Source organism: Phascolarctos cinereus, unplaced genomic scaffold (assembly GCF_003287225.1).
Source record: "Phascolarctos cinereus isolate Bilbo 61053 unplaced genomic scaffold, phaCin_HiC Scaffold_1;HRSCAF=81, whole genome shotgun sequence".
Classification (NCBI taxonomy): Eukaryota; Metazoa; Chordata; class Mammalia; order Diprotodontia; family Phascolarctidae; genus Phascolarctos; species Phascolarctos cinereus.
This window is the reverse complement of record NW_027555514.1, coordinates 210626513-210652918: the sequence shown is the minus strand read 5'-3', so window position 1 is coordinate 210652918 and position 26406 is coordinate 210626513. Positions and strand designations below refer to the sequence as shown.

The 26406-nt window shown below is 50.4% G+C and overlaps 3 protein-coding genes across 5 annotated transcripts in view; all 3 read left to right on the top strand.

The window, feature by feature from the left end:
• KMT2D (lysine methyltransferase 2D) overlaps positions 1-10619 on the top strand; it is a 39930-nt gene extending 29311 nt beyond the window's left edge. The window contains 15 exon segments of the mRNA XM_078156795.1: positions 32-172; positions 318-485; positions 610-769; positions 1215-1290; positions 1444-1619; positions 1927-2057; positions 2198-2333; positions 2433-2560; positions 2761-3874; positions 4828-4964; positions 5062-5192; positions 6757-7042; positions 7184-7257; positions 7341-7449; positions 7554-10619. Of these exon segments, the coding sequence (XP_078012921.1) occupies positions 32-172; positions 318-485; positions 610-769; positions 1215-1290; positions 1444-1619; positions 1927-2057; positions 2198-2333; positions 2433-2560; positions 2761-3874; positions 4828-4964; positions 5062-5192; positions 6757-7042; positions 7184-7257; positions 7341-7449; positions 7554-7646 (3060 nt within the window). The 3' untranslated portion in view covers positions 7647-10619.
• Positions 10620-10784: 165 nt separating this feature from the next.
• On the top strand, positions 10785-20358 carry PRKAG1 (protein kinase AMP-activated non-catalytic subunit gamma 1). 3 transcript variants are annotated; one of them, XM_020966170.2, is made up of 12 exons: positions 10785-10866; positions 14862-14910; positions 17365-17474; positions 17645-17726; positions 17862-17920; positions 18151-18196; positions 18302-18356; positions 18526-18652; positions 18794-18959; positions 19091-19128; positions 19413-19559; positions 19718-20358. In XM_020966170.2, exons 1-12 carry the CDS (start codon positions 10858-10860, stop codon positions 19820-19822), a joined length of 993 nt encoding a protein of 330 aa, XP_020821829.1. In that variant the 5' UTR covers positions 10785-10857; the 3' UTR covers positions 19823-20358. The 3 variants fall into 3 exon arrangements, with proteins under 3 accessions (XP_020821829.1, XP_020821831.1, XP_020821830.1); XM_020966171.2 differs by lacking the exon at positions 10785-10866 and adding an exon at positions 10896-11010; XM_020966172.2 differs by lacking the exon at positions 14862-14910 and having other exon boundaries at positions 10789-10866.
• A 2878-nt stretch (positions 20359-23236) lies between these two features.
• On the top strand, positions 23237-26168 carry DDN (dendrin). Its single transcript, XM_020966167.2, has 2 exons — positions 23237-23445; positions 23900-26168. The coding sequence occupies exons 1-2, from the start codon at positions 23237-23239 to the stop codon at positions 25896-25898; spliced, it is 2208 nt and encodes a 735-aa protein (XP_020821826.1). The 3' UTR covers positions 25899-26168.
• The last annotated feature ends 238 nt before the right edge of the window (positions 26169-26406 follow it).

Genomic DNA, 26406 nt, shown 5'->3' with positions numbered 1-26406 from the left:
GTACCCCTTACAGTGGATGTGTCTGTCACAGGATGCTGCAGCCAAGAAACCACTGACCCCCAAGCCCAAGAGGGTACAGAAGGCAGGCGACAGGGTAGCAAGCTCCCGGAAGAAGCTCCGGAAGGAAGATGGGGTGAAAGCCAGTGAGGCCCTGCTGAAACAGCTAAAGCAGGTGACCCCCAGGAATCCCAGCTGCACAGTCCCCAGGGCAGGTGGGAGGAGGCTGAGGGGGGGGATGTCCCTTGGGAGTTCCTTTTCTAGCTGTAGGGGCTTAAGTACTCATGTTCTCATGGCTTTTATTCTGTCTCCCGACCCAGGAGCTGTCCTTGCTGCCACTTACAGAACCCAGCATCACCAACAATTTCAGCCTTTTTGCTCCCTTCGGCAGTGGCTGCCTCATCAATGGGCGGAGCCAGCTGAGGGGGGCCTTTGGGAGTGGGGCACTACCCACTGGCCCTGACTACTATTCCCAGCTTCTTACGAAGGTCTGGAAGAGGCGGCACCATGCTGAGATGGGAGGGCTCAAGGGAATTCTTAGCCTGGCACAGGGTAGGGCCGTCGAGATGACTTGTTCACTGTCAGACTTGCTGTTCCTTTTTGCCCCCCTAGAATAACCTGAGTAATCCGCCAACACCGCCTTCCTCACTGCCGCCTACCCCGCCCCCGTCAGTACAGCAGAAACTGGTGAATGGGGTCACTCCTTCTGAGGACCTGGGGGAGCAACCTAAAGATGCAGCGCCTGCCCGAGAGCCTGATGGGGGACCCAGGGGTAAGCAGGGGATGGGGAGGTGAGGCAGAGAGAGAGGCCCCTAACTGCCTCCTTCCTGCTCCCTCCCACTGGTTTTAGTTTTTTAAAGGACCAGCTTGGTGGTCTGACTGCATAAAGGCCACCAGCACCCAAGACTGTAGTAGACTTTCCCTTAAGGAAAAAATAGATCTCTCTCATCTCTTTCTCATCCTCTATGCAGAGAGTCATTCCTTGTAACAGAAGCATAATGAGTTTTTTCTGTTCCCTTACCACCTGTGAAAACCCAGACTTTGGAAGCATGTGGAGGTGGGGACAGAGTTAAGTGAGCTTCATGTGCTCAGGCCCCAGGCAGACCCTGTGGCACGGGGAAACTGTCAGAGCAGCAGAACCTAAGAAATGAGAGGCCTGAGATGTTGGGGAGGAGTGGCCCCTCTGTTCCATATCCCTTCTCTCCCTCTGCTCCTAGATGCTCCTGAAGTGAAGAGTTTGGACCTGCTGGCTGCGCTTCCCACTCCTCCTCACAACCAGACTGAGGATGTCAGGTTGGCAATGAAATGAGGAGCGGGGTGGGGTGGGGCACTTGGCTACCCTGTCACGGGGACTTCGTGTGGGGCTGTGATATCCCCAGGCTTAAAGAGACTGGGGAAGGCTGACCACAACGTGGTGCAAACATGCCTGGTGTCCCTGATCTCTAGGATGGAGAGTGATGAGGAGAGCGACTCTCCTGACAGCATTGTGCCAGCTTCTTCACCTGAGAGTATTCTGGGAGAGGAGGCACCTCGATTTCCCCAGCTGATGTCAGGCCAGCAGGAGCAGGAGGACAGGGCCCTCTCCCCAGTCATCCCCATCATCCCCCGGGCCAGCATCCCAGGTGTGTGTATGTGCTTGAGGAAAAGCAGACATTGTAGCAGAGCAGAAAAAGGACTAGCTTTTGGTGTCAGGAAAGACCTAGGTTCGAATCTTACCTTCTCTACTTGATGTCCCTAAGCCCCTGTTTTTGTCTGCAAAATTGGAATAATAATACTTGGAGTTATTGTGGGGATCAAATGAAAGAATATATTTTAAACCGCTAGGTAAATATTAGCTGCTGCTTTGTTTTTATTGTTAGGTTTTTGTTCTTGTTGTGGGGGAGGGTTAGAGACCAGCTGGGCCTTCATGGTCTTCCCTGTCCTATTTAGTCTTCCCAGATACCAAGCCCTTTGGGGCTCTGGAACTAGAACCAACAGGAAAGCTGTCTGCCAACACCTGGGAAAAGGGCAAAGGGAGTGAGGTGTCCGTCATGCTGACTGTTTCTGCTACTGCTGCCAAGGTATACCAAAGCGGTGGGGGGCATTGGGAAGCAGGGGGCAAAGGGAAGGAGCCTCTGCTGGAATGGCAGTACCACACCCAGGGACCTCAGATGACACATCTCTCCCTCTTCCCTCCATCCTTCCTCCCCCCATATGTCAGAATCTGAATGGTGTCATGGTGGCTGTGGCAGAGCTGTTGAGCATGAAGATCCCCAGCTCCTATGAGGTGCTGTTCCCAGAGAGTCCTGCCCGTGCAGGGGGTGCCGAGCCCAAGAAGGGGGAAGTGGAGGGGCCTGGTGAGTGTGGCAGAGATCGGGCAGGAGGCGAGGGGAGAAGGGGTGCCAAGCCACTCTGGATTCAGAGGGTAATGGGTTCTTCCTCACTTTTTCCTACAGGTGGTAAAGAGAAAAGCCTAGGGGGAAAGCCCACTGAGGGTAGCAGTGACTGGCTGAAACAGTTTGATGCAGTGCTGCCTGGCTACACCCTCAAGAGCCAGCTGGACATCCTGAGCCTCCTCAAGCAGGTGGGGCCATGGGATGGGAGGGGTCAGAGCTGGGGGGATGGAAGTGGGTAGGGGCAGTGCTAACAGGGCAGAGGGCCTCAGAGGGGCAGGTTCAGGGGGTTTGGGGAGGAACAATGGTGGATACCAGGCTAGTGTCCTGGGCACAGTCAGGAGGCTTGAATGGGCTTCCTTGTTCTGATGATACGGGATTGTCTCTGTAGGAAAGCCCTGTCCCAGAGCTGCCTGCCCAGCACTGCTATATCCACAACGTCTCCAACCTGGATGTCCGTCAGCTCTCTGCCCCACCTCCTGAGGAGCCTTCCCCTCCTCCTTCACCCTCAGCCCCTTCCCCTGCCAGCCCCCCAGCTGAACCCTCAGCCCCATCACCCCCACCACTAGTTCCCTCACCTCCGATGCCTGAAGCAGCTCGCCCCAAGCCCAGAGCCCGGCCCCCTGAAGAGGGGGAGGATTCCCGGCCACCCCGGCTTAAGAAGTGGAAAGGGCTTCGCTGGAAACGGTTACGGCTGCTGCTGACGATCCAGAAGGGTGGTGGACGACGGGAGGGTGAGCGGGAGGTGGCAGAGTTCATGGAGCAGTTGGGCACAGCCCTCCGACCTGACAAGGTGCCCCGTGACCTTCGGCGCTGCTGCTTCTGCCACGAAGAGGGTGATGGAGCTACTGATGGGCCAGCCCGACTTCTCAACCTGGACCTAGACCTCTGGGTCCACCTGAACTGCGCCCTGTGGTCCACAGAAGTTTACGAAACTCAGGGTGGGGCACTGATGAATGTCGAGGGTGCCCTCCACCGAGGGCTGCTGACCAAGTGTTCACTGTGCCAGCGTACAGGAGCCACTAACAGCTGCAACCGGTTGCGATGTCCTAGTGTCTACCACTTTGCCTGTGCCATCCGGGCCAAGTGCATGTTCTTCAAGGATAAAACGATGCTGTGCCCCCTGCACAAGCTAAAGGGGCCCTGTGAGCAGGAGCTGAGTTCTTTTGCCGTCTTTCGACGTGTCTACATTGAGCGGGATGAGGTGAAGCAGATCGCTAGCATCATCCAGCGCGGTGAGCGGCTGCACATGTTCCGGGTGGGAGGGCTAGTGTTCCATGCCATCGGGCAGCTCCTGCCCCACCAGATGGCCGACTTTCATAGCGCCACAGCCCTGTACCCGGTGGGCTATGAGGCCACGCGCATCTACTGGAGCTTACGCACCAACAACCGGCGCTGCTGTTACCGCTGCTCCATTGTCGAGAACAATGGGCGGCCCGAGTTCATCGTCAAGGTCATGGAACAGGGTTTGGAGGACCTGGTCTTCACTGATGCATCCCCCCAAGGTGAGGCTCTCCGGAGTCAGGTACCGGGGACTGGGGGGGGTGGGTCATCTTCTCCATACTCCCATGTGGTTGGAAGCACTCCTTCCCAGCTCTAGTACACACAAAGGCCTTTGGTTTTTAGTCTCTGTCTTCTGTGGCCTAGCAGCTATTAGACTGGGCAAGTTTTTTGTTGTTCAACTTTAATCTTTCCTGCTGTTCTTTTTTTTTTCCCCCTTTCCTCGTCCCCATGGATTGAGTCTGAACTTCCCCTACCCTGAACTTAACCCATCAGTATTTTCCCTTGCTTAGAACCAGCATTAAATGAAGCCCTGGCCAGTGTTGACTATGTTTAGGGGTGGGGGTAGAGATAAATTCTTTTATATTCCTACTTTATATTCCTCACTATCTTTAGAGCGGAGGTTCTGGCCCATAGGGGGCCATTCCTGATTTATTTATTTATTTGTTTGTTTGTTTATTTATTTATATATTCTTTTTTGGTGAGGCGATGGGGGTTAAGTGACTTGCCCAAGGTCACATAGCTAGTAAGTGTTAAGTGTCTGAGGCTGGATTTGAACTCAGGTCCTCCTGACTCCAAGGCCAGAGCTCTGTTCACTGCGCCACCTAGCTGCCCCTGGCCGTTCCTGTTTTAGAGGGAAGAAGTCAAAGCCTAGGCCACTGGTGGGGTAACCTGCTGCCTCGAGGCCATATTGTGGCCCTCTAGGTCCTCAAGTGCAGCCCTTTGACTGAATCCAAACTTCACAGAACAAATCCCCTTAATAAATAATTATAAGTATAAATATAAAATAACAAATAATAAATCCTTAACAAAAGGATTTGTTCTGTAAAGGCCACAGGTTCCCCACCCCTGCCATAGGTCATGGGAGCCATAGATAACACAATAGCTCTTGTATCTGGGGGAAGTCTAGATTTGGGGGGAAATGGGCCTTTTGATAGTTACTCTATTTCCCTCTCAGCTGTGTGGAACCGTATTATTGAACCAGTGGCTGCCATGCGAAAGGAAGCAGACATGCTTCGATTATTTCCAGAGTATCTTAAGGGCGAGGAGCTCTTTGGGTTGACAGTGCACGCTGTCCTACGAATTGCAGAGTCGGTAAGGAGGAATGAGGGGAGGATTCTGGGGTGGGCTGGTTGGGGTAGTGCTGCTCCCAAGGGCCTGGGCTATGGTAGATTGCTCACTGTGTCCACAGCTGCCTGGGGTGGAAAGCTGTCACAACTATTTGTTTCGATATGGACGGCACCCACTGATGGAACTGCCACTTATGATCAACCCTACTGGCTGTGCCCGCTCTGAGCCCAAAATTCTCACTCACTACAAACGGTGAGCCTCTTTGTTGAGGGAGTCTGAGGTAGAGCCAGGTTTGGGAGGAGTCTGAAGCCAAGGAAATGGGTAGGAAACAGGGTGGAGGATTGGAGACGTTGGGATGACAGTGGGGAGGAAATGGGGTAAAAATTGAGACATCTTTTCCCTTGGAAAGGTTGGGGAATCACTCAGGCATATTGAATAGAGGAGTCTGAAGCCAGGGGCCCCCTTAAAGGTGCTTGTCTTTCCTGCCTAACCAGCTAAGAGTATGGGGTGGGGGTAGAGGGTGGCAAAGTGTTGCTGGGGTGGTATGCAGTAGGCAGGTATTTAATGGTGTGATGGATGAGGGAGCCAACAGTTTTTTCCCTTTCCCCTTTCTAAGAGGCTCTGACTCCCTCCACCTTGAGCCTAAAAGGGAGCCTTCGGAAGCGCCCTGGAGTGCTAGTGTTCACCTCCCCTAGGCTGAGGTGGCTCCAGGAATAATAATTGGAAGCGTATTAAAACCTCACATTTGTATAGCATTTTATACTTTTTTTTCCAAAGCGCTTTCACATCCATTATCTCATTTGATGCTCACAATAACCTTATGAGGTATGAAGGGCAGAGGTGGTATTACCCCCTTTTTTCAGATGAGGAAACTGAGGTCCAGAGAAGTTAATTGACATGCCCAAGGTCACACAGCAAGTCAAAGATGGACCCAGAGCTAGAATCCTGGTCTCTTGACTTGTTCAGTGCTTTTCCCACTATGCCGTTAGTGAACCCTAGCCCACCAGCTGGGGTACAGGAAGACAGAAACAATTTTAAAGGAGTTCTGTCACTGTATGTGACCAAGCCCCAAGCAAGGAGGTCTGGACTTGAACTGTGGGGGTGCAGAGATGAAGGGCAGGAATGCAGCTTAGGTGGTTGCTGAGGGGAAAGACGGAGTGGGAGTAGGAAGTGGGGGGGGAGGTAGGGCACCAGGGATGGGGTCAGTGGGAGAGTCAAACAGGTTACTTAATCATTTTCCTGCATTGAGTATTCAGTGCGGAGACAAGAGGAGATAGATACTGTCCCTATCTTGGGGAGAATTTGTAGTCTTTATGTTTGTAGGGTGGGAGGAAAGGCAGGCAGAAGTGTAAACAAGTTTAGTTCTCAAGAGTTATTCTGATGTGGTAAGGGGACAGCATTCTAGAGATCCAAGGGACAGTCCAGTAACTGCAATGATAAGACACAGACTGTCCCCAGGGGTGGTTGAGGTAAGAGCACATATGTTGGGCTAGTCGTGAGAGAGTGAACGTATCCATACATCAGGGAATGGGAGGAGTTTAGCTTATTTGACTCCTAGACCCATCTTAGGTTTTCTGTACCCATGGGAATACAGGGGCATATGGATCTTAACTGCTGCCCCACCAAGATGGAGACTCTTATAGGAAATTAGGGCTGTCTCCATTGGCCAAGACTGTATTTCCCATATGCCCATAGCACATGTCCTGAGGCCTGGCTAACATTTGCCCCATGCCAGGGCCGGGGTTGAGTACAGATCATTGTGTGCCCACTCGTTCTAGAAGAGATCTTAACTTGCCATTTTTTCTGCTGCCCCCAGGCCTCACACCCTCAATAGCACCAGCATGTCCAAGGCATACCAGAGCACCTTCACAGGCGAGACCAACACCCCGTACAGCAAACAGTTTGTGCACTCCAAGTCATCCCAGTACCGACGGCTTCGAACTGAGTGGAAGAACAATGTGTACCTGGCTCGATCTCGTATTCAGGGCCTGGGGCTGTATGCTGCCAAGGACTTGGAGAAGCACACAATGGTCATTGAGTATATTGGCACCATCATCCGAAATGAGGTGGCCAACCGTCGTGAGAAGATCTATGAGGAGCAGGTTAGGGCAAGGGAGAGGAGCTGTGTGTAGGGGACTTAGGCTGATGGCAAACTTGAGTCTTCAAGGGAAAATGAGAGACATTTGGGGAAACCTGGGGAGCTCTATTTGAATCTCTTTCTCCTGTTCCCTTCCTTTTCACAGAATCGAGGTATCTATATGTTTCGTATAAACAATGAGCATGTGATTGATGCCACACTTACTGGAGGGCCTGCCAGGTAAGATGGAGAGGAAGGGAGGGGCGTGTCAGGGTAGAACTGGCCCCCTGACACTGACTTCTCCCTGGTCTTTTCCGGTTCAGGTACATTAACCATTCTTGTGCCCCCAACTGTGTGGCAGAGGTTGTGACCTTTGATAAGGAGGATAAGATCATTATCATCTCCAGCCGGCGCATCCCCAAAGGAGAAGAGGTGAGTGATGTGATTGGCAGTGTGCTTTCCTTTGAATTGTGTGTTGTTTTTTTTTTTCCCCTAAAGCCTGGCTGGACCTGATCCTTTCTCCCTTCCCTCCCCAGCTGACCTATGACTATCAGTTTGACTTTGAGGATGATCAGCACAAAATCCCCTGCCACTGTGGAGCCTGGAACTGCCGGAAGTGGATGAACTAAGCTCAGAGGCAACTGGGCAGGGGAAACCCTCCAAAGCCCTTCCCAAAAGGGTTGAAGGGGAAGAGAGCCAGGACCCAGAGTTGGGGCTGCTGGCTGACCAGAGCCCCAGGAGCAGGATGGGGCTAAGGGCCCCGGGGCAGTGCCCATTCTGGGCACCAGGGATGACTTCCCTCCCCCACCACCACAGGCCCCAGGCTGGCATATCTGCCCCCAGCTCCAGGAGCCGACAGACAGAAACAGCCATTGGGCATCTCAGGTTCGGGGGGTGGGGGGGTTGGGTAGATATGGGCTGGGAACTACCCAGCACCGTCTGGGAGGCAGCAGAGACGGTGAGGAGGGTGGCAGCTTGGGTCTCCCAGCCCCAGTGCTCCCACTGACGTCCCCAGCCCAACTCAAGGCTGCAAAGAGACTTGATTAAGCTTGACAATCCCAAAGGCTGGGTCCCCACACCTGGCCCTGCCCGCTGGGTCCTGTCCCCACTTCCTAATCCCCCTCCTTCCCTTTCTCTCTGTCTCCCTCTTCTCCTCTGTGTCTCTGTCCCTCTTTCCATCTCTCTCTTTCTGGGTTGTGTTTCCTTGTTTTCTCTCTGACAAATGCAACACGAACGGGAAAGAGGCACCCAGCTGCCCGGGTGGGGCGGGCAAGGCAGGCAAGCCGGGCAAGGAGATCCTGCACCCACACCTACCTCATTTAAGTGTTGGATTTTTTGCTGTTTTGAAATGTGAGACCCTCTCCCCAGCCCTCTAATCCTTCAACCCCCTGTCTGAATTGGGGGTAGAGAAGGGAGGGGAGGGAAAAAAGGAAAATCTTTAGAAAAAAAAAAATCTGTTTTTAACTGTGGGCATGGGGTAGTGACTAGGGCTGATGGGAAGCGATTGAGAGAGGGTGACCCCTTGATCCCCTCAGAGGCTGAGCATCTCTCCTCCTCTGAACAAGTTGGGAGGGGGAGGTGTTGGGGTTGTGTTTCAGAACCAGGGTGTCCTCCTCTTGTACTCCCAACCCCATCATGAGCCCAGTGCCTCCCTCAGCCTCTCCCTGGAATCAGAGGGGAAAGAGGTTCTCTTGAGTTGTGTACCCATTCCCCGTGGGGCAGGTTGGGGCCCAGAGCTCCCTACTTCCCCAGCCACCAAACTGCTGCTGGTCTGGTGGGAAAGGGAGGTGTTGGGGGTAGGGGAGCTTAGTGTCATCGTGGGGAGGGTGGGGGGGTATTTATCTATTTATAAGCCGGATTGTATATAGTCATGTGGGGCATGGGGGGGCCAGCAGGAGGTGAGAACCCTCCCCTCTCCCCCCCACCCCCTGGGGAGAGCAAATGTAAAACTACTAATTTTTGTGCTTTATATATTCTATATAAATATATCTATTTTCTTTTTACAAAACCAGTTTATAAATGGCAGGGGGCGAGGGGAGGGACACCTGGAGCTCCCCTTGTGGGGGGGCTGCCCTCCATTATCCTGGACCTGCTGCCCTGCTCCTAACCCCCCCCCCACTCCCCTGGCTGTGACTGCTGTAAAGGTGAGGGGAGGGGACAGGGGCTGGGCTCAGTTTCCCCACTCCCAGATGTACAGTTGGACTTTTATAACGCACAAAAGTGAGCTGGCCCCTAGGGGAGCCAGAGGGTGACGGGTCCCCTCCCTCCTTTTTCTCCTATCTCCCTCCCTAACTTGTGCTGCAGTTGATTGAACTTCTTCCTGGAGTGGGGGTAGGGGTGGGGGTGGGGGTGGGGCTGAAGTAACCCCTAGGGCCCCTGTCTGGTAGGGAGCCATAGGTTTGAAGATGAAGTTTTTATTCAGTTCTCTCTTCTAGGGGCTGTGGGCAAAAGGGCATTTTGTAATTATTTTAAAGAATCAAAAATTTGGAGCATGAGGATGAAGGTGATGCCAGTGGAGAGGGCTGGAGCAGGGAGCCTAGTCGCTGTTGTGTTTTTAGGGTTTTTTTTAAAAAAAGTTTTTGTTTTGTGTTTTAATTTGAGACAGAATGGGGTGGCAGGGGTGGGGAGGAGGCTGAAGTTTTTTTTTTAAGGGAAAAAGAAAAAGCTGCTTCCTCTACTGTTTTAAGATGCAAAGGTTTAAAAGAACTCCTCCCCACCCACCACCCCTCACCCCACAAGTAGCAAAGAGAAGCTGCTGTAAATAAACCAAGCAGCAAAAGACTGGGCTTCTCTACCACCATCACCCCCACCCTACCCTCACAACCCCCAACCACTGGACCTCTTCCTTCCTTTCCATGAGCAAAAGGCCTAGGCTGCTGGGAGTGGAGAGCACTGGGGCCGTACCCATTGGGAACTGGCCCCAGAAGGTCTGGCTCCAGACTGGGCTGGAGCCCAGGTTAGGGTTTGGGATTGGGGAGGGAAAGGGGTCTGGGGGGCAGACTTTGTAAGCATATGCTAGGTATCTGATAGTCCTGTAGATCTTAGTGAAGAAACCTTATACAGTTTTTAATTTTTATATAAACTATAACTCAGACCCAAGCTGCAAGGTTGGAATTTTGGTTTTTTGTTTTGTTTTGTTTTTAAGTTCCCCGCTTGTATAATTGCATCGGAAGCACCCTCCCTCCCCCATCCCGTGTTTGTATTTTGGGTTGGTTTACACTTGCACATATTCGGTTTTCAGTTTCCCCATTTAAAGTCTCCCCCTTCATCTCCAGGACTCTCCTTACCCCCTTTCCCTCCCTCCGCCTCCCTTGGAAAAAAAAAATCGCTGACAAGTGTGAATCCCGTGAAGACTTTATTTTGTGTTGTGTATGCTGTACAGCAAGGTTTGTCCTTCGTAACAACAGATGAAATGACCCCCCCCTTTTTTAGGCCTCGCCCCTCCCGCCCCCAGAGCCCCTGTCCGTGGCATGTTTTGTATCGGCGATCATTATGAACTGTACATAATTTATGTTGTGAGAGGCAAAGGGCAAGTTTTGGATTTTGCTTCTTCCAAGTTTGTTTTTAAAGGACAAATAAAAAAAAAAGCATTTTAAATACAAGTGGCCTGGAGTCGCTCGGTAGCGCCGCCGCCAGCGGCCTGGGGCCCGGACTGAGCTGGGAGGGGAGGGGGAAAGGCAACGCCTCTTCTGCCACTCGCAGGCGACTACCGGAAGGGCGGAGGCCGCACGTCCTTACGTGACGCGGGCGGAAGTGGGGTGTTTGTACCGGAAGTGACGAAAGGGGCGGATCCGGAAGGAAGTGGCCCGGAGGGCACGAAAGGAACTGGCGCGGAGCGGGATGGAGACGGTGAGAGGGAGCGGGTTGCGAGCCGAAGGGGTCGGCGGCGGGAGCTTCCGGTCCGGGTCCAGCTGGAACCCCACTGCCGGGCTGAGGAAGGAAAGGGAGGGGGGCCAGGGACATCGGGTCTCCTGCCTGGGCTGGCCCTTATCGGTGAGCCCTGTCCCTCACAGAGCCCGGCTGCCCTTAACGCTGAGGTTTCCTTGGGTCCCAACTAGCGTTAGGAAGCTGGGTTGTAGCCTGGACCTGCTCTCCTGAAGGCGGGTCTCCTTCTGTTCCTAGGCCCTGGGCCCGTTCCAGGCTGGAGCAGCCCTAGGCGCGAGGGAGCTTAGGGCGAGGGCCGCTTGTGCCAGCCCATCGTTGGGGAGCGTTCCCGTTGCAGTGGTCCTTCTTCCAGGGATCGCCCCACTCATTTCACATGAGCTGTTGTCCCTCACTACTCCTCTCTTAAAAAAAAAAAAAGGTTTTCTTTGCTAAGAGGAAAATTGGGACCTCCAAAAAATGACACAGGAAGTATCAACTTTGCAGATTTGGAAAGTGCCCTCGACTGGACTGGGATTCAGGAGAACTGGGTTCAAATAACAACTGCCATCAATGAACTGACCTTGGGCAAGTTACTTCATCTTTCTAGGCGCAGTTGGACCCAACGATCTACAAAATCCCTTGAAGTTTTTAGAATCTGAGAGTCTCTGACATGGGGCATGGAAACTAAGGACTGTGATGGAAACAGCAAAGAGCTCATGTACTAACAGCTAAATTGTCCTCAATCTGATCACTGAGTAAAATTCAGAATAAGTTATGTGTAGCCTGAAAGAGTACAACCCTCCACTTTAAGAAAGTAGCTAAGAAGGATTTGGCCAGCATGGGAGGAATGCCTTTGGAAGACATCCTGGGAAGAGCCGTGGCTATTGGATAACCTTCCATCTGCCTTTTCTCCACCCTGGGAAGTTCTTTTTTGTTTGTTTGTTTTTTGTTTCTTGTTTTTGGCTAGGCAGTGGGGTTAAGTGACTTGCCTGGGGTCACACAACTAGTAAGTGTTTGTGTCTGAGGCTGAATTTGAACTCAGGTCCTCCTGAATCCAGGGCGAGTGCTCTTTCCACTGGGCCATGTAACTGCCCCGTGGGAAGTTCTTATAAGTTAATTAGAGGGCTTTGAACATTGTAGGCACTCAGTAACTATTTGATGTTTTCTGCTTGAAGTTCTAAATATGTTCTCCTGAGTGACTCTTTGTATCTCATGAGTGACTTTTTGTATCAAATAAGATAATATATGTAAAGGGTTTTGCAAACTTTAAAGTGCTATGCAAACCTAGCTGTAATTATCTTTGTCTAGGTTTGCCTCTAAATGTATCTGTGACCAGATCTATACATTTGTATAGATTGTGTACGTTTGTGTTTGTTCAGATCCAGCGTTTCAGTCCTTATGTGCAGGTTTGTGTCAAATCATCTGTGCCCCTGTATTACTCCCTTAACTTTACATAGCAACTTTGTTCCCAGGCACATTCATCAGTACCCTACTATCTCAGTTCATTCCATACCACCTCTGGGAGGTAGGAAGGAGCAGAAATTTGTGAGGAGCAGATAATACAAGTGGAAAAATAGTCATAAAGATGATAAGGTCGCATAGCCCTATGTATGTTTGTGTCTATTCTGTCTTTGTCTTTTTCAACCATCTATGTCATTGTATACATCACCATCATAATCTTTTGCAGTAATTCAAATAATCTGTGATTCCATCCATATAAATATTCTCTCCATCAATAAAGATTTTAGCTTTTCTACAGCTTGGATGGATTTATAAGTTTCTTTGTCAAAAAAAAATCATCATTTGGTAACCATCCTTTTGGTGATGAGTTTCTCTGAATTTAGCTGGACTAATCACTGAGCCAATAGTCTAAGACATTCTGGCTTGGTAGAGGACTTGTCATTGTACTGTAGTATCTAATGCAAAACTGAAAATCACCTCCATGTATAGTGTGGCATCGGAGCGGGAAGTTTAGTGGAAGATCAACAACAAATATCTATTGTGTACCAGCCATATGCCTAGGTATTTAAATTCCTGCTTTCATGAAGGTTACGTTCTGGTTTGGAAGATAAGATATTTGTGTATGAAAAAATTACTACAATAGAAGGTAGTATATAAATCCAAAGTAGACAACTGCTCCAGTTCTTGATTTCTGTCTTCACGTGAGCCAGGCTTCGATTCTTTATTTTATGTGGTCCTGTCTGTGTTTTGAATATATCTCCTGTGTACATGTATGTATCTGCATTGCTCAGTGACCTTCAGTAACGTAGGTGACTAGATTTGTTCCGGTGACATTGCCAAAATGTTGCATGTAGCTGACAGGTTGCCCTGTGCTGCTAATAGCAGCAATGGAAAGAAACTTCTGCTTCCTTTGGGGATGGGGAGCTGCCCTTTCAGCTTGCCTTTGCCCTTTGTTCACTAGCCAGCAGAAGGACCCCAGTCAAGACCTTTAACCTCAGATTTTTTGCAAAAGCTTGTGGGGCAAAAGTGTTGTTTTTGGAACCATTCTCTGAGTATGTTGAGTTGGAGTTGCTAGTACAGATAAAAATCAGTGTAACTCCTTTTGGGCAACATTGACATCTCCAGGTGTCCCAAATTTGGGGAAATGTAGAGATTTGCCCAAGGTTTGGTTACTCTGAGCAAGGGGAGGAGGCAGGAACTGCCCCTTTACCCTTTCTGTAGGACAAGAAAGCAGAGGCAGTTAGCATTTCACTTGTCTTTGGGAGGCTCTGGCTCATCAAGTGATGCTAAAGTGCAAGAATGACCATGTCATTCTTCCCAGTCAATAAACTCCTTTAGCTCCATATTTTCTCCTGGATCAGATATAAAATCTTTTTGGCTTTTAAAGCCCTTTATAACCTGGCCCATTCCTGCCTTGGAAGTTTTCTTATACCTTACTACCCTCCGAATACTCTTGAGATCTAGTGACACTGATGTTGCTGTTCCTCAAATGAGACATTCCATCTCCCAACTCTGAGCATTTTCACTGGCTGTCTTCCATGTGTGGAACACTCTCCTTCCTTATCTTTACCTTCTGACTTTTCCGGCTTTCTTCAAATCTCAGTTAAAGTCCCACCTTCTGCAAGAATTCTTCCATAATCTCAGTGCCTTCCCTCTGAGGCTACCCCTTATTTATCCTGTATATATCTTGTTTGTACATAAGTATTTGCATGCTGTGAGGCTTAAATAAGATACTATTTGTAAAGTGCTTAGCACAGTGCCTGGCACATAGTAAAACGTGTTTAATAAATGTTTGTTCCTTTCCCTTTTTCCCCCATTAGAACCGTTTGTTACCTCTCTTTGTATCCCCAATACTTAGAGAAGTGCCTGGCATGTAGTAGGCACTTAATAAATGCTTGTTGACTGATCAGCTGAACTGACAAAAGGGATTGGGTTGGGATTTCAAAAAAGCATCTTAGCTGCAGAACATGTTTTGTGTTTACCCTCCATTTATTCAACTAATGGCTGCTGGTTTCTAGGGTACTCTCCTGCTGGCAACCTGTCTTCATGGTAGGGACCAAGTGGCATGGTCCTTATGCTCAAGATAATACTTGAGGAAGGCAGTGATATCCCACTGTCCTGTTTTTAGACCCCCATAACAGATTCTTTGGGAGTCAAGCTTAGGCCCATACTTTGAAGAAGCCTCGCCTAGGCTGGGAATCAGTAGTGTCAGTTTTGTTCTTTTTTTCCCCCCTTTTTTCTTTTTAGGCAATTGGGGTTAAGTGACTTTCCCAGGATCACACAACTAGTGTCAAGTGTTTGGTTTGAGGCCCAAATTGGAACTCAGGTCCTCCTGACTTCAGGGCCAGTGCTCTATCCACTGTGCCACCTAGCTGCCCCCACTAGTGTCAGTTTTGAAGCCTTTTGCTTTTATACTGCCTACCTTAATGTTAGGGGAGGAGTGGATTCAAGAACTATGAGGAACATAGCTAGGTTAGTAGACCCTAAGCTAGGCTTAGTTCCTTTGTTGTCCCTTCCAGGTCACTATTCCAGAGAGTGGTATGGAAAAATGCACCCCAGCTCTGGAAGGTAATGTATCTCATCACCATATACTCAAAGAAGGATGAGTGCTTCTGTGAAAAACAGTGGCCAGACTGTAATTTGTCTTCAGTTTCAGCAGGTTTTGTTTCTCTCTCATTGTACATGCTGGGGATATCATGGCAGAGCCAAAAGCCAGAGATATTAGGCCACTTCATAAGAATGAGAATCAGTAGCTTATGTAGAGAACAACAGGAGTAAGTTTGAAGTTATGGTGGTGCTTGTTAAGATTGTCATAAGTGATGTAGAAAATTAGTTGGGTTTTGTTTTGTTTTTTTCCAGGGTAGGGCTGGGCTATAGTCTGGAAGACTACATCCTAGAAGTCCCTGTTACCTATTAAAGACCTCAGAGCCAGGAACCACCAGCCTTTTGTCACCCAGCATCTATAATTAGATCACCCTGAGTGTGTACCTCCAAATCTGGGATGGCTTTGAAGACTTCTGCAGTTTCCCAGCATCTCAAGTCAGGAATAGAATGGATTAGGGATATAGTACTAAAATAAAATCTAAGACACAGGGTTTAGCAATCCGACAGTGTTCCCAAACTCTTACCAGTTTTGAGCCATTATGAAAGAACCCTGAATTACCTTTACAACAGCATCTCTTTATTGTGTGAAAGGCTTTAGAACCTCCTCCCAAAGTCATGAAGTGATCTTCTTCCATTTATTTATTTTAAAAAGAAGATTTGATTAATCACCCAGAAAGATGACACAAACCTTGCCTGAAGGAGAGCGAGCGGGATCAGGGCTGGATCTGTGATTTATTTGGTATAGAGAACCTCTTCTGGCTGAGGAGGCTCCATTTACCAATCCAATCAGTACCTTCTCTGCAACTTTTTAGTTTTAGAGAATTGCCTAGAGTACTGACTGGTTAAGGGACTTGCCTGGGGTCACATAGCCGGTATGTGTCAGAGATAGACTTGATCTCAGCTTGCAGGACAACCCTATATCCACTATGCCACACTGCCTCTCTAGAACTTATAATTTAAAAGAGTAGAAGGAAAGACATGTACACAAATAACTATGGTAGTGAAGGAGTGGTCCAGGAAAAGTAGCATGTAAAATTTGAGGAAAGACCACTTTGACTGAATTGGGATGAGAGGGAAGGAACTGGTAGCGAAGTTGAGTTTTTAAAGGAAGGGGGAGACTTTCATCATTAGGAGATATCGAGTGGAGAATTAATTGAACTAAGGAGAATAATACAAGTTTGGAGAGGAGTGAGAAGGATGAGAAGAGGGGATATAGGCTAGTCTAGTCTGGCTCGAAAGTAGAGTATAAGAAAATGAGTAGTATGAAATAGGACTAGGAAGGTAGATTGGAGGCTGAAAGGTTGTGGAAACTCTTGGGTGCCAGGGAAAAGAGCTTTTAATCCATTAAGCAGTGGGCAGCCATTGAAAACTATTGAAAAGATTATTGACATAAGGAAGATTACTGGGGCAGCAGTGTGAAGAATGAATTAAGAGTGGAGAGCAGGAAAGCCAATTAGGTGGCTCTAAATATGCCCCTCTTGACCATTCCTAGAACTCCTTGAAGGTACTGTGGGCTTCCCAGACAGACCTTTATACTAGCCTCAGAGACTGTAGAGGCTCCATGGGGTTTGGAATAATGGCTGAGGATAAAGGATAGAGGCAGCTCTCTTCCTTATGTTTAAAAAAAACCCAAAACACAGGGCACAGGATGGTATGCAGTGCAGACTATGGATATTTCCCTAGTTTGACAAATAAAAAGACTGAGCTGGAGATCCTGAACTTGCCCTCTCTCTCAAGGCCTCACTACTAATACAGACTGTTTATGGATTTTTCTTACCCATCAAATGAGCTTCCAGGATCCTACACCCAGTCTGACCTGGCCCTAGACTTATCCTCAGAACCTTAGAGGGCAGGAGGGGAATACAGGGAGCAGGAAGTCCCATCCAACATGGCATTTTACTGACGTACACCAACATGGTATTGAATTGGAATGGCTTGGATAAGGCAGTCAGTCATTCCCATCAAAAGCTCTCTGAGGCATCACAAGACTCTTACAATTATTCTCCTTTCAAGATAAGAGCAGGAGGGAATGAGCAGAAGTTATGAAGGAAAAACTTAGCTCAGACTTAGCTTAGAGAAGAACCGTCCAGACAAGAACAGGCTATCAAGAGATTCTCCTTTGGAGAACTCTGAGTAGAACATTCTCTACCTGACAGCCATTGGTATAGTCCTGCTGAAAGATGATGAAATAGTCTCTAGCTTGGGGGAACTGAGAATAAGATTCAAAAAGACCTTATCTAGGTTTTGTGGGAGCAAGAAAAGCAAGGCAGGGCTTTGTGGAGAGCAACCTTAGTGTTTGGGAAGCTACGGCCCTCAAGTATGTGTTCTTCTTTGACAGAAAGGTGGGGGAGGGGGTGGGGGAGCAGGGATCACAGCAGCAGGATGAAGGGAGAACACTAACCTCCACATGCTCTGCAGAAACCCCAGAATCCAACAGTGCTGTCTATACCTGTTTCATGAAATCCCATCGGTGCTATGATTTGATACCCACGAGCTCCAAACTGGTTGTGTTTGATACCTCCCTGCAGGTGAGTGAGGCTTTTATCCTTACCCTTTCCCTGAGGCCTCTAGCTTTTTATATCCCTTCCAAAGCCATTGTAGGACTACTCTTACCCTACTTTCCTCTTATGCCTCTTCTCCTCCTCCAGTTTCTGTCCTAGTGACCCTTCCTTCTCTATTACTCATCTCCTGCCTGCAGGTAAAGAAAGCTTTCTTTGCCCTTGTCACAAATGGAGTTCGGGCAGCCCCATTATGGGACAGCAAGAAACAGAGTTTTGTGGGTAAGCAGGGGTCCACGGGAAGGATGATGTCATTGTGCTAGGCATGGACGGAAGTTGAGGGTAGCACTTGGGATTCCCTCATCTCAGGGCGGTGGGGAAGGCAGTACAATTGCTAAGTATCCATTTGGCTTCCAGGTATGCTGACCATCACTGACTTCATCAATATTTTACACCGTTACTACAAGTCAGCCTTGGTGAGGAACCCACAGCCCATTGATTCTGATGCCATAGTCGGGGACCACTGATTCCTCTTTAGTTCCTATCTCCAAACCCTGCCACTGATTTTCCACAATGTCTTCTTTGTGGCCTCTGGTCTGCTTCCTCCATAGGTGCTTGTCCCTGCTCCACCTCCCAGGGAACAGGCTATCAGGGGGCTAATGGAACAGAGTGATAAAAGCCCTAAACCGTGTTATCTCTATTCCAGGTACAGATCTATGAGCTGGAAGAACATAAGATAGAAACCTGGAGAGGTTTGTAGTAGGGGGTCACAGGGAGACAATGGGCTTGGAACATTTCCTTGGGAAGCTGTTTTCTTTGGTGGCATTTTGTGTGTAAACCATCTCTTCTTCTCTCAGAGGTGTACCTTCAGGACTCCTTTAAACCTCTTGTCTGCATTTCTCCTAATGCCAGGTGAGCTGCCACCCACTTTTTCAGAATCATCATCAAAAGGAACCTGGAGAGGGTGGGGGGAGTAGTGACCCCATACATACATGCCTTGTGGGTGGTCTGACCTTGCTCATTGCTCCTAAACCCTCTATAACCTGAATCTAGAGCTAATCATTACTATTTCCTTCCACAGCCTTTTTGATGCTGTTTCCTCACTGATCCGAAATAAGATCCATAGACTGCCAGTCATTGACCCTGATTCTGGCAACACTTTGTATATCCTCACCCACAAACGTATCCTCAAGTTCCTCAAGCTCTTTGTAAGTGCTATTTCTCTTCCTCTCTGACTTCTCCCATCACCACATATACTATACTCGAGCCTAGCTGGGCTGGGTTAGGGAGTTGGTGTCTGAGGGCTCTTTGGAGGAGCTGACTGTCTGGTTGATTGGTCTCCCTACCAGATTGCAGAGTTTCCCAAACCGGACTTCATGTCTAAGTCTCTGGAGGAGCTCCAGATAGGCACGTATGCCAACATTGCCCTAGTGCGTACCACCACACCTGTCTACGTTGCATTGGGCATCTTTGTTCAGCACCGGGTTTCTGCCTTGCCTGTGGTAGATGAGAAAGGTAAGGAATAGGGGAGGGAGAAAAGAAGAGGTAGAGGGAAGTCTGTGTCCCAGGGGTGTTCTGTGGGCAGTGGCGGGGGCTCCATTGCTGGATCCCAAGCCCTTCTGATTAAGATGCCCCTATTTTCACAGGGCGTGTGGTGGACATCTACTCCAAGTTTGATGTTATTGTGAGTGACTCCAGAGGAATCAGGTGGTAGGGAAAAGGAAGGGAAGATTGGGGAATGTGGGAAGGAAAAGGAGGGAATTCTTCTTTGTAGGTTCAGGGGGACACTTAACTGGCCTCCACATCTTGATGTGAGAAAAGAACTAAATCCTTTACTGGCTGAGTGTGGACTGAGAGATGACCCAGTTCTCTTGAGCTCTCCATTTCTAGTGGGATGGAATGGGATGGAATTGGGGTTTGGGGAATTGGAAACCATGCTTTTTGGGCTCTTTGCCTTCATTTTGCCAGAACTTGGCTGCAGAAAAAACCTATAACAACTTGGATATATCTGTGACAAAAGCACTACAGCATCGATCCCACTATTTTGAGGGTGTACTCAAGTGCTACCAGCATGAAACTCTGGAGACGATCATTAACAGGCTGGTGGAAGCTGAGGTAGGGAAGGAGAATCAAAATACTTGGGAATGAGGGGAAAGCCATGACTATTTGGAATGAAGAGGGAGGCTTGGAAATAGGGAGTGGGATCATGAAAGTTAATTCACTGAGTTTAGCTTGAAAGCTCCTTTCCTTTCTCTCTTGCCATTCTGTGCTAGGTTCACCGGCTGGTGGTTGTGGAAGAAAACAATGTGGTAAAGGGCATCGTGTCACTGTCTGATATACTACAGGCCCTGGTGCTCAGAGGTGGAGAGAAGCCCTGATCTGAGTGGAGAGGAATGCATAGAATGCACCATACCTGTGATCAGTTGGATGGGATACTAGAGGCTCTGATCCCTTTTATGAAGCTCACCTACTCACCCTACCTTACAGAAAGGGTATAAAGGGGTAGAAAAACATAGAAACCCACACACTTCAAAGGAGTAACCTGTAGCCCAGGCACCAACCATCTGCACTGATCCCCTGCTTGAACTAAGGGCTGTGTGTCCCTCATCCTAGGTAATTCTGGTCTCTAAGAGATCCCCAGTCCTTTCAGCACACACCCTGCTCCTGTGTCCTGAGATAATGTACCAAGAAACTCTAAAAATGTTTTTATTCTTCCTGATACAAAAGGAGTTAGGGGGTGGGAGGGAGACAGTGCAGTTTCCTTCTGTAATGATGTTGGTGGGGGAGTATGTCCTTTAGATTCTTGCTGTCTTTTTCCCTGCTGTGCTTCCCACGTCTTGGGGAGTTGGAAAGGGTGGCTAGTTCAGATTTATTTTTCATAGTGATTCTAATTAAAATGACAAGGATGCCCATATCCTACAGTATTGTGTTTTCTTTGGGGCTATAACCTTGACCTCCATATCTGTGTCTCCTTCTCCTGGAACAGGCTTATTACACTCCACATCTCTCCTTTACCCAAACCTAGTCCTTCCATGCTCCCAGCCTCCTCTCCTTCTGCTGTGATTGGGAGCAGAAGTTAATGCCTTGCAAGTACAGTATCTCCAGAGAGGAGGTAGGGCCCTTTGCCCCTACAGACGGAAGTTAGTGCCCAGCCCCCTCCCAACACCACCACCCCATACACCTCCCTGCCATGAATGTTCCAGGGACCCCCTCCCCCCAAGTGATGCTGGGAAGGCAGGACTAGGCTTAGATTCTGCTGAACTGGCACAGTGTGTGAGCTTGCAAATCCCTTTTATTGCCTCTGCTGCCTTTCCTAAAAGCTGGGAATGGTTTGGGTGGCAGGGTGGGGAGAGCAACAGTTCCAGAGGTAACACATTTAATCCTCACTTGCCTGAGTACTGACATGCAGACAGAAGCCACCAAATGGCACCTCGAACAGTGAGTTAGGGAGGCCTGGGGTGGGGGCTCTGGAGGGGAGGTGGGAGGACAGGAGGGTCAAATGCTAGCCTACCTCTCAATCTTGCCTTGCATTTTCCTCACTTAACAGTTTCAGAACAACTCATTTTGCATTCTTCACTTCTTATTCTTCCCTATGCTACTTCCCCAAAGTTCAGGTTTCTTAAAGTTAGGGAGGCTGTTGGAGAAAAGGCATGGGTTTCTGGGCATGCCTTTGTGGGGAAGGGGTACAAGTCCTAGGATACTCCCTAGGTAAAGAGGTTCTACTGTGATAGGCCACCACCGTGCTACATAGGCCCACACAGCACATTCCTGATCTTGAGGGAGGTTTCTGAGTGATTAGATGAGTTAGGGAGTATGCACATTCCATGAGGACAGGGTAGTGGGGGAGAGTTTGGAGAAGAAACTTTAAAAGATCCAGTATTCTGATAAGACAAGAGACAGAGACAGAGGCACCTTCACTTTTACTTAGCTATTACAATCACTGGAGCTAGGTAAGTACCTGGGCTCAGGGCAGGAATGAGGTGGGGGGGGGAGAAGAGGAGGCAGGTAAGTAATGTTATTGAAGTCTTTTCTCTAAGGAGTAATTAATGATGAGGATATGAAGATTTGGAATTATGATGCTTGAATTTTCTGTGTCTGCCTCAGTGGAAGTGGGCATTTAAAGGGAGGTTTAAAAAAGAGTAGAGAATGCCTCCTATTGCTCCATTCTCTACTTTACCCGGTAACAATCACTGCTGACCCTCTCCCCACCCCCACATACTCACATCCCTTTTCCTACCATACCTGTTTTAAGGGGAAGTGCAGGGATTTTTTTTTTTTTTTAGCAAATCAGGATTCCTTGCTATCTACCACTACCACCTCTGAACCTTAAGTGACCTCTTTGGTTAAGGGGCCAATTTTGGAAGTCCCATCCATTTTCCTCCACTATTGCTTATTCCTTCCTTTCTTTGAAGAGAGTGAGTGGTAAGGGAGGAATGTTATCTGTGCTTCCCCAGGAACTACAGCCTTCCCTACCTACACTTGAACTGCTAGCATGGTTGCTATGCATGGTTGCTAAGTCTCTGCATGGTGGGTTTGGCGTGGGTTGTGCTGTTACTAACATTGCCATGGTAAAGTTGGGAACCACCTGTAATAATGCTGGGGGAAGGGACCATCAGAACATCTTTTCCTGCTCTTGTTATCTTAGCCAAAAGAGGGACCAGTGATAGGTGGACATCCTAGGCAGCAACAGGGAAAGTGTATTCACAAAAGGGAAAGGGGAGGGGTCCAGCAAATGCAAACACGGCATTTTGTTTGTCCTTCGTTTTCGCTTAGTTGCACAAAGGTTAGTGCAGAACTGGGAGCATTTCCATTCTACCCATCTTTATTTCCTAAAAGTGTAGAAACTCATCCTACTCGTAGTTCAGGGCTTGCCAGAGTGGTGTGTGGGCATGATAGGGAACGTCTCTTCTTACCTTCTGGGTTAGTGGGGGAAGAGACTGATTGCCATAATGGTCCTTCCCTCCACCCGGAACACTTAGAACTGTTTAGGTGATAGTGATAGTGCAGGGTGAAAGGTGTGTGGTCTCCAAAGCAGGACGCTAGTGTCACCGACGCCAAGGAAGTAAGGAGGAGTTGGAGGGAGGGGAGGCGGGACTTTAGAGCTTGGGAACAGCAGCTCTCAGCTCTGAGCTGAGCACGAAACGACCGCCTCCTCCCTCTGCTGCTGAGAAGCGGGTTACTCATCTCCAGCACCCGCACCACCGCTAAAAATAGCCCCCCAAGAGCCTTGGGGCCGCCCCCTCCCTTTCCCCTGCCCCCAAACCCATGGAAACAGGCAGAGGGTGGAGAGCGAAGACCTTGAATTCCAAAGGGACATTTTCTTATTCTAAATGGAGAAGCCGGCTAGAGTCAAGGAAAGCCAGGGATGGAACCCAAGTATCGGGGCACCCAGACTAACTGTAGAGTAATGGGTTACGACAGCAACATTTGGTAGGGGGGAGAAATTCAGAGGGCGGAGGAAGAGGAGATGACCTTTGGTACCGAGTTGAAGAATCCTCTCCACTTTCCAACTGGTCCCGCTTGGGTTTGGGGGGGAAGGGATGGAAGTGGGGAGTGTCCGGGTCGGCAACCGAAGACTGCCGCGTGCTGTGTGGGAGAAGTAGCAACACAGAACAACTGCCCTTGTCACATGCACGCACACATACATACACACACACAGACACACACGTGTGCTCGGGTATATATAGTCCCCAGTCCTTGTGTACGCCGCTCTGCAGCGGGTACAGGCTTCCTAAGCTCGTAGGGGGCTCTTGGGGTGGGTGGGTGGGGGGTTGGGGTTGGGGTGGAACAGGATGGTGGATGGCCCGCTGTTTTCCGAGGGGCCAGGCAGCCCCAGAAAGCCCCATGATGGAGAGTCTGCCGGCTGTTTATGGGTACAGAAGTCCAAGCTGTTAGTGATTGAAGTGAAGACCATCTCCTGTCATTACAGTCGCTGGGCCCCTGCTCACCAGCCCATGGACCCTACTGGGGGTCCTTGGGCCCAGGAACCTTCAAGCCACAGGTGAGTCTGAGGGCTAATTGGGAGAGCAGGTTGGGAGAAGGGCACAAGGAAGGGCAGTTTAGGTCCTGACCTCTCCGCTACTTACATACTGATTGTATGATATTGCTTATGCCTCACTGCACTCCTACTCCCTCAAAACGGGTGGGTCTAGGGTTACCTGGGGGTGGGGGGGGGGAAACGAGAGATGGACTGGTATTAATGAATCTGAGATAGAGGGGGAAATTGTGTGAGGCTTACACGATTAAAGTGTGACAAAGAAGCAGTGTGTGAAGCTATCCAGAGAACCTAGTCACCACAATAAAATATTCCATATTTATACCTGCCCCCTCCCCAACTTAATTCTATAACCCTTCCGCACCCCACCCCATTAGTCTTCATGGCTACCCTTTACTTCCCCCGTGCTTGTCCCTCAGCTTCACTGACCGCTCACCTGGGTTCCTGCTTATTGTCCCAGGTATGGGCTGGGCCAGAAGCCCCAAGAGCGGCTGTTTCGCCGGGCATGGGTGCCCCGAGTGTTGCAAGAGGCAACCAACTGGGGGACAGGGCACCCACCCGAGATCCGACCGAGGGAGCAAGAGAAAAGGAAGGCGGCCTCTCAGGAGCGTGAGGCCAAAGAAACAGAGAGAAAGCGGCGCAAGGGAGGTGGGGGTCGAAGTTGGAGCCCTCCAGGCCTTTGCCGTTCAGAACGCCGGAGTCCACTGGGCCGAGCCCGGGGCGGAGGTGGGCCCCGCCCCGAACCTGGGAATGTCCCCAAGGCCGCCCAGCCTAAGGCCCGTCGGGTGCCTTGGTTGCCAGAGCACCTTGGGCCATCCGGCCGGCCGCCCCGTCCAGTAGCGCAGTCGCTACGAGAGCCTGGCGCCGCAACTCGAGCGGGGCCCCGGGTGGGGCGGCCGTCCGGGCCTCCCAGTTATGAAGCCCACCTGCTCTTGAGAGGCGCCGCCGGGCCGGTCCCTAGGAGGCGCTGGGACCGGCCTCCACCCTACGTGGCTCCGCCTTCTTATGATGGCCCCCACCGGACCTTGGGGGCCAAACGGCCCCCGCAGCTTCCCCGGCTGCCCGCCCCATTAGCTCCGGCCCCTGCTGTAGAAGGAAAAGATAGGGAGGAGCGCCCCAAGAAGAGGCTGGATCCGCGGATCTACCGCGACGTTCTAGGGGCTTGGGGGATTCGGCAGGGCCGGGGCACCCTGGGTGGGTTTCTAGGCTGTGGAGGGCCTGGGCTTGGAGGGAAGACTTCAGACAAGGTCCCTGGGTTCTCTCCTGTGGGTCTCAATAGCAGCGGCAGCGAGAGCTGCCCACAACCTGGGGCCAACCAGACCACAAGAGCAGAAACAGTAACCTCTGGTACCCCCCAAACGACAGTCAGAGCCAAGCTCCCTCTCAGGGACACCTCTGAAGGGGAACGAGCAGGAGAACAAAGCTGGTCCCGCAAGACCTGGGGGCCTTCCCCTGGAGACCAGCCGCCTCAGCACAGCCAAACCCTACCTAGACCCTGGGCCCCTGGGGGCCCAAGAGAGAAGGAGTCCCCGGGAGAGAGGGGTGGGTCCCAGAGGCCTTCCAAGTTTCCAACCGACTGGAAGGAGACCCAGGGAGCTCATACTGTGCCCCGCAGCCCCCGTAGTTCTGGTGGGGAAAACGGAGTGTTTGTCATTGACGCCACGTGCGTTGTGATTCGGGCCCAATTCATCCCTACCCCTCAAATCCAACACGTGCAGCTTTTGCCTTCCCCGGGGCCACGGGATTGGGGGGACTCCCTGGCTTTCCAAAAGCCCCGAAAAGAGGAGGGAGAGGAGGAGCAAGCCTTCCCCTCCCCATGCCGAAAGCTGCTGCAGAGTAGCCGGCTCTCTCATCAGCCCGGCAAGGGCTGCTCCGATGCGTGGGATGAGGGTGCTGAGGCCGGGGAGCTGGAGGACCCCTCCCTGGAGGAGCGCGCCTCCCGCATCCTGGGGCTCCCAATAAAGGAGCTGGACCTGGGGGCGTCCCCCGTTCAGTGCAGTTCGGATCCTAGCGGGCCCAGCGGAGTAGCTGAGAGGTGCGCGAATGGCGCCCGAGGCCCACAGCCAGCGGCCAGGGTCCGGCGGCCCGCGGGCCGGAGCTGGGCGCGGGACCCAGGGCCTTATGCCGGGGCCCTGCGGGAAGCCGTATTTCGCATCCGTCGCCATACAGCCCCGGACTCGGACTCGGATGAAGCCCCAGAGTGCGGCGCCCGGAGCTGCTCCTCCGAAGGGAGCGACACAGAAGCCTCGGGTGTCTCCGGGAAGCCTGAGAGAAGCCTGCCCGGGGGCCTAGACACACCCGGGACCCCAGGAGGCCGGGGAGAGATCGGGCGCAGGGCCGGGGAGTTGAGAGACTGTATCCGGGAAATCCTGGATGTGATCTGCCAGACCGAGGAGGCGCTATTCCGGGCCGAGGGCTCCGCTCAGGGAAAGCAGGGAGGGGGTCACCCCCAGCCATAGCTTCCCAGACCTCGGACTTGGTCCCGCTCCCCACGGTTCCCCCTCACCGTCCCCTTCACTCTTGCAAAATTCTCTCACCTCGACTCACTTTGTTCTTCTATAACCGTACATGTACCCCGATCTGGACGTCCTCACAATTGAAACCAGAGGAACAAACAGCCATTTGAGGTTTTACGGTCTTATTTTTTGAATGAGAAGTGGAGGAAATGCAATCATCTTATGTCTGGACCAATTCTGTACCAATCTCAATTAAAGGGCTTAGAAAACAAAGCCCAGTGGTTGTTGGCTTGTTGTTTTTAACTGAAACCCCGTCAATTATTGCGTGTCCCAAGTAATCCACACATCACTGCAGTTTGGACTCCAACTATTTGTTTTCTCACATATATAACCAGATGATCTTTTATATTGGACTGTCTTTTACATCACTTAAAAACCACGGAATTTCAGAGTTGAAAAGATCTTTAAAAGCCACCTAGCTGAACAAGAATTCCCTCAATAACATCCTGTA